Consider the following 7,261-nt stretch of genomic DNA (forward strand, 5'->3'; position numbering starts at 1 on the left):
GACAGCTACAGTATACTTACATATAATAAATAAATAAATGAATGAATAAATAAATAAATAAATAAAAAAGTCTCTCCTTTTGTGGGTTGTTATTAACGGGACTAAAAAGGGAACTTTTAAGTTTGTAGTATCAGTTTATTTCATTTGTGCTCTTGTTTTTTAAATGAAGAAGTAGAAAATGTATATAAGCCCTTTTTGCTTGAGGCTAAAAAAAACAGTCAAGAAACTAGGATAAAGGAAAAAAATGACTTTGAGATGTACCTTCTTAAAATAACTGGAGGAATGACCTCATGAATCAGATAGCATGGGTTTGCAAATGGATATATTTCTATTAACCCACTGTTTGATGCCTCAGAGCCAAATGTACATGGAGTATATTATATCATGGCCTGTAGGTGGGAGATGTGTGAATCGGAAGCACTTAGGAAGAGATGCCATGCCATGGCCCACACAGGAAGCCACCAGGCCTATCTTTGTCATATAAGCATGGATGATTTGCCTACATGGTCCCCTACTGTATAACTATTTGAATTATCTTCTGGTATAATGAGCTTCCATATTTATTATAAAAAGAATTATAAGAACACTTAGGAGATATATTCTTCCATATTAAAGTATTGGCATGCTCATTCTCTGCAACTTAATTCTTCAATATCCCCTACCATTTTTGCTTTACTGTTTAGTTACAGCTGTAGCGAAGTCCTTGATTCTAACTCCTTGCTCAAAATGTTCCTCTCCCTATGGTTTTACATTGTAAAGGCAGCACAGATGTGTTCTTGGTAGGTACAGAATCTAAGGTTTAAACTTGATAAACTGCTTTTCTTGCCCCAAATCATCAAACCTGCTGAAGAATATTCGCAGCACAGACCTACTGTCTTCCTATCTGCATGCACTGGTTCCTGTGCCAAGAAATGTCAGTCAATTGACTGTGGTTTAAGCCTGGTTTGGCTTCAGTTAGCTTTCCAAAATCAAGCTGAGTGAAGTCCATAAGTTCATGTAGATGTTGTTCCATCTGCCTCTAAGCCTCGTACTGCTGCTTCCAAGGAACTTGGGAGAACTCTTGGGTTAGTTTCACCTTACTAAACGAAAAAGCAATTTCTTTTAATATATCTTACACACATCTACCTCTTCATGGATGTAATACACCTTTTGGTGATTGTGGTATTTTTCGCCTGCTTCTCGGGAGGTCCTGCTTCAGAGTCATCTTGGTTCTAGATAACAATGGTTCAACCTGCTACTCACGTCTAGTCTTCTGTGTCTACTTGACTACAACCTCCAAAACAGTGTTAGCAACACCTTCACGTGGACCCTTAACTCATGGAAGTTATAGAAGGAAGATCAGCTCTTAGTGTAGTAGTGTCTCTGGAGGCACAAATCAAGTTTGGAGATAGGCATTGTTGTCCTTTTAAGAATAAGTCTACAAAATGTAGCTTTTCAGGGCTCCATAATCAACAGGAGTACCCTCCTTTAGTCAGCCATGGGGCAGAAGTAACTGTAGGGAGCAGTGAGCTCTCGGCAGTCCCATTCGGAACTTTCTGGACTCATAGGAGTGCTCCCTGTTTGGTGGTCTGAGGGGTGTGGGATCCAGGTGCACATCCCATGTGTTGGTCATGAATCACTGTGATGCTCTTGTCTTTCAGGCTCAGCTTCGGGCATTTATCCCAGAGATGCTCAAGTATTCCACAGGTCGGGGGAAACCAGGCTGGGGGAAAGAAAGCTGCAAGCCTATCTGGTGGCCAGAAGACATCCCATGGGCCAATGTCCGCAGTGATGTCCGCACAGAAGAGCAAAAGCAAAGGGTAAGTTCCTCAGTGCTCATTATTTTGCCATGATGCGTCACCCGCCTCAGTGTTGGTCGGTACAAGTCTCAGATCATTTCATAATAGTCAAGACTCTTCCTCCAGAGAAGTTGGATGTTCTCTGAGATACAGTCCTTCTTGTTTATTACTCCTATCTCTGTACACAGAAAGATCTGGAAAGACTATGGATTTATACTTTGCTTCTTCATAGATGTCTTTTGTAAAAGCTTTAAACAAGAGAAACTTAGAAGTAAGAATCATTTGAAAGCTTAGAATACCCTTGCTTCTGATTAGCAGGAACCACTGTTGAGCTGGTTTGGTGGCACATATCTGTGATACTAGCACTCAGGAGGCCAAAGCGTGAGAGTCTCTATTTTGAGGCCAGCCTGGACAACATAATGACTTCTAGACCAAACCTACCTGAAAACAAAAAACAAACAAAACAAATCACTAGAGAGCTAGTTGAGTGGTTAAAAGTGCTTGCTGTTCTTGCAGAAGACCTGAGTTCAATTCCCAGCACTCATGTCGGGTGGCTCACGACCACATGTAACTCTAGTTATAGGGATCCAACTCTCTTCTGGCTGCCATGGGCACCGTCACACATGTAGGATACACTCACACAGACACACACAGATAATATACATACATACAAAGAGACATAATACATACTTCTTGATCAGAGTGTTACCTATTAAGATAAATTGGAGAGTTTGGCCTCAGTTTGGAATAGGACATAAAAGCAAAATCTGACCTTGGTTAGGAAGGAAGGACAGGAGACCATCAGTTCCTTGGTTAGGAAAGGGAAGGGAAGGGAAGGGAAGGGAAGGGAAGGGGGAAGGGAAAAGGAAAAAGGGAAAAAAAGGGAAAAAAAGGGAAAAGGGAAAAGGGAAGGGAAAAGGAAAGGAAAAAGGAAAGGAAAAAGGAAAGGAAAAGGAGACAGGAGACCATCAGTTACTTTGTTCCAGGATAATTCTGTGGGAAGTCCTAAGAAACTAACTCTGTACAAGGTTTGATAAATACATGGCTGATTCTCCCGTGCTGGCCTAAATCCCCAATTTCTTTGTGGCTTATTATGCTTTCCTGGTCTTTTGATGACAGGTTTCATGGACCCAGGCATTACGGACCATAGTTAAAAATTGTTATAAGCAACATGGGCGGGAGGATCTTTTATATGCTTTTGAAGATCAGCAAACACAAACTCAGGCCACCACCACACACAGTATAGCTCATCTCGTACCATCACAGACGGTAGTACAGACCTTCAGCAACCCTGATGGCACCGTGTCGCTCATCCAGGTAAGAAAGCTTGACATCTCAGGGAGGTGGTTCAGTGCTATCTCAGTGCTATCTCGCATGGGAGAAATTTCCTGTGTGTGTGCTCTTCTCTGCACATCCTAACAGCTGCTCTAGCTCTTCCTGCCTAGCAGTTACTTCCAAACGATTTCATTTATTTTTTATTTCATTTTCTTGTGCTGCTTGGAATGGGAAAGTCCTTACCCACGTGGCCACATCTTATCTCTAGCCTTTGGACCATATTTTACATTGCATGTGCTTTATTTAATTCAGAGCTATAAGTAACTTCTGGAACATTTCCAAACAAAGCTTCTGAAAATTGTTTCTTGGGTTAGGATCCAATTAGATAGTAGAATGCTTGCCTATCGTGTAGAAGACCGGCACCTTCAATCCCCATCATCTGGAGAGAGAAACAGAGAGGAGGGTTTTTGAGGAAGGAGGAAGGGAGAAGGAGATAGGTGTGTACGTGCCAGAGAAATACCTGTTCTAAGGTGGAACACTGTTTATTGACAGATGAGGAATCTTTAAAGTTCAGGTTGGGGTTAGAGTGTAGAGTGTTGGTTGACTGGCACCACACTCCAGGGCGGAATGCAGTTACTCTTCTAGTATTGGTTCACACTTGTCTCTGAGAGTTGATTTAGTCACTCTCTTCCTGTCAGGAGGCATATTATGCTGAATTTGGGGCTCAGCGAGTCTTAGCTTATGTGTGAGGGCCAGGTAGAACGTCTGTCTACTGCCATTTAACTTCCTTTGTTTCCTAGGTTGGTACAGGGGCAACAGTAGCCACATTGGCTGATGCTTCAGAACTGCCCACCACAGTCACTGTTGCCCAAGTGAATTACTCTGCTGTGGCGGATGGAGAGGTAAGAAAAGGGTGTCTGTTTTCCCTACTGAAGTAGTGCATGAGTGAGTAGGAAGAAGTCAGGCTGAGAAGATGACGGGGCAGCCTTGCAGTATGTGACACTTTTAGTATTTATCCAACCATGGCAATTTGGAGAACTATCTACTACTGTGTTAATTGTAACAATTAAAATTCATGGATCACTACTACCCAGACCAACCTGTTAGAAACTTAGAATTTCACATTTGTAATAAGGTATTTAATATAAAACATAATAAAAAGGATTTTCTCTTTAATACTTTTACAAGAAAGGCCATTTGAGGGCTCCCATGCTAAGTATACTGCATAGTTGCAAAAAGGTTACTTAGGGACTATACAAATTACATGGACATTTAGAATTCAACATTAAAATTTAAACTATGTATGTTGATTTTATAAGTATGTAATTTATTTGCAATGCATAAGAATTAATTCTGTACCCAAACTTGGTGGTGCCACTTTAATCCCAGCACTCAGGAGGCAGAGGCAGGTAAATCTCAGTGAGTTTAAGGCCAGCCTGGTCTACACAGAGAAATCTTGTCTCAAAAAAAAAAAAAAAAGATTCTGTTGTCCTTTGGGCCATCAAGTTGGTATTGGTCATGTTGAATGCATTAGATATCAGAAATTTGAATGATATCTAATGATAATGGTATGTGTGACTCTGCTGGACAAAGGAAAAAAAACCACCAAAGTACAAAGACATTAAGGATGTGAGCTTAAAGTGGGGCACTAGCAGTGTGATGGGTTTGTGATTAGATGTCACACTCTGGTAGGATTTAGTGAATATCAGTCCTGCTGAAATATAGACAGGTTCAGTAACAAGTAGGAAAAGACAGGAGTATGTTCTCCACCCTCCATTCAGTAACTGCTCTGTTGCCTGTGCCAGGCTCTGCAGAACCAGATAGCAGACAATAAACTGTTCTGTCCACAGGAACCATGCATGCATGGTGGGTGGGTGGGAGGGTAGGAGACCCGTGGGGAAGCATTCATTGAGCAGTGGGGAGGGCAAGAGGGCCCTGTGAAGTGCAGGGGTTTGCTTCTGAGGGCTCTGGAGAGGAGTGATGCACCTGAGCTCGGACTACAGGGAGCAAGCAAGAGCAAAGGATTCTGGGAAAGGAGTGTGTCCTGTGCAAGACAGCAGGCATTCCACACTCTGAGTTTTGAAAACCTGAAATGGCTACAGTGACCTGCTCTAACCAGAAATAACAGGAGCCACCATTTGAAGGGCCTTAGCACAGTGAGTTTCTCTGAGCAAGTCAGCAGGACATCTTCTGACTAACTCTCCCTCTTGGGCTTAGCCTTCTCTTTGGACATGGTAGCATACAAACGCATACAGTTACATGGGAAGGAATGGGTGACCAAGGCTTAGGCAACACGGCCAAGGAAAGCACTACTTAGAAGCAGGGCCTGCCAAGTCCGCCTTCCACCTCCCATCCAAACCCATCAGATTTCTTTGTTTCTTCCCCTATCCCCTTCCTCCATCCATCTTTCCCTACCCCATTCCCTTCCTGTCTCTTGACACAGGCTTACTATATAGGCCAAGCCGACCTGGGGATTGGGGACCCCCTGAGTGCTGGGATAGGCATGTGCTACCATACTGGCCTCCAGAAAGTATTTTCAGTGATTTCTCTTGGTGCTTCCAGAACTACTTGATATAGACACAATCAAATTTAAATGTAAATCCTAACAGTCCCCCCTTTTTGCACAGAATAGAGCATGCTGAAACCCTCCCTATATACATTATAGGCCATGTTGTATACATTCATTTGGTGAAAAGCATAAAAATGTTATGTTTTGACTTTTGACTGTCCTTGTCCTTTCTGCCTCAGGTGGAACAAAATTGGGCCACGTTACAGGGCGGTGAAATGACCATCCAGACGACGCAAGCATCAGAGGCCACCCAGGCGGTAGCATCACTGGCAGAAGCCGCAGTAGCAGCTTCTCAGGAGATGCAACAGGGAGCCACTGTCACCATGGCCCTCAACAGGTGGAGGCAGGGGTGGGGAAGAATGGGATTGCAGGCCTGTGCTAAGAGAGCTGCCGCATTCCTCCTCAGTCACAGCCAACAGGCACACACACAGCTCATAAGACACTGCAGGCCGAGTTGTTTCCTTCAGTCCTGGGCATAGAGCTCCCAGGGCTTCCTGCATGAAGCAGACATTCTGATGCTGAGCTATAGCACTTTGATTTCTAACCAGCCCCACCAGGAAACATTAAACCCTTTCTCTTGAAGACTATCTAGGAAGGACACACTGCAGAAAGAGAGGCATTTACTAAAACAGCATTGCATGCTCCTTTCTGGCCACTTCCTACTGATTATTGACAGGAATGGTCATCATCCTATTATTCTTGATTCCTGACACAATTTTATTTTCAGCAGACCCAAGAATTTTTATTAATCACTAAGAACAGGGACCTTAAAGTAACTCTGCCCTGTCATTTGCTGGCTGGCTGACCTTGAGCAGTTTATTTAAACTCAGTGCCCAGGCTCTCTTTCTGTAGACTAACTGTAATGCCTCTCCCTGCCTTGAGAGGAGTTGTTGTAAGAACTGAAGGTGTCTATTTAAACTCAGTGCCCAGGCTCTCTTTCTGTAGACTAACTGTAATGCCTCTCCCTGCCTTGAGGAGGTGTAAGAACTGAAGGCGTCGCCAGGCGTGGTGGCACATGCCTTTAATCCCAGCACTTGGGAGGCAGAGGCAGACGGATTTCTGAGTTCGAGGCCAGCCTGGTCTACAGAGTGAGTTCCAGGACAGCCAGGGCTACACAGAGAAATCCTGTCTTGAAAAACCAAAAAAAAAAAGAACTGAAGGCGACACTGCGAGTGAGCTCCTAGGATCAGTGCCTGGCAAGTGGTCAGTGCTGCAGCTAATCATTGTGTGCAGCCTTTAACTCACATAGTCCCTGTCCTCTCTGGCAAGCCAGCACTCTTACAGGTGAGCTATGAGTAGAGAGGAGTGTTCTAGCAGTCTCTGCTGTCAGAAATCCTCCTTGCACCAGGGACTTAATTTCAGTGAACCACATAACAGTTGATGTTAGAATGAGCATTGTAGATATCCAGAGAGAGGAATACAAAAGTCAGCTAAAGTGTAGTTTGGGGACATCTTTTTTTTGTTGTTGTTGTTAAGCTGCTTTTTAAAAAGGTTTAGGTTGGGTGGGATAGAGGGCTGGAGAGCACAGATGCGCTTGTGTGCAATGAGCTGTATAAGACTGTACGATGTGTTGTTTGACAAGAGGATCCCAAGGTCACAGATTTCTGGTTTAAATCCTGGCTAAACTCTTTTTTTTTTT

General features: G+C 43.5%; 1 protein-coding gene across 4 annotated transcripts in view; it reads left to right on the forward strand.

The window, feature by feature from the left end:
* Positions 1-7,261, forward strand: part of Nrf1 (nuclear respiratory factor 1) — a 64,652-nt gene that overhangs the window by 24,276 nt on the left and 33,115 nt on the right. For all 4 annotated transcript variants that reach the window (XM_021189467.1, XM_029534801.1, XM_021189474.2 and 1 more), the window contains exons 5-8: positions 1,641-1,799; positions 2,898-3,095; positions 3,854-3,955; positions 5,802-5,959. In XM_021189467.1, the coding sequence (XP_021045126.1) occupies positions 1,641-1,799; positions 2,898-3,095; positions 3,854-3,955; positions 5,802-5,959 (617 nt within the window). The remainder of the gene's footprint in view (positions 1-1,640; positions 1,800-2,897; positions 3,096-3,853; positions 3,956-5,801; positions 5,960-7,261) is intronic.

This window comes from Mus pahari, chromosome 2 (assembly GCF_900095145.1).
Source record: "Mus pahari chromosome 2, PAHARI_EIJ_v1.1, whole genome shotgun sequence".
Taxonomy (NCBI): domain Eukaryota; kingdom Metazoa; phylum Chordata; class Mammalia; order Rodentia; family Muridae; genus Mus; species Mus pahari.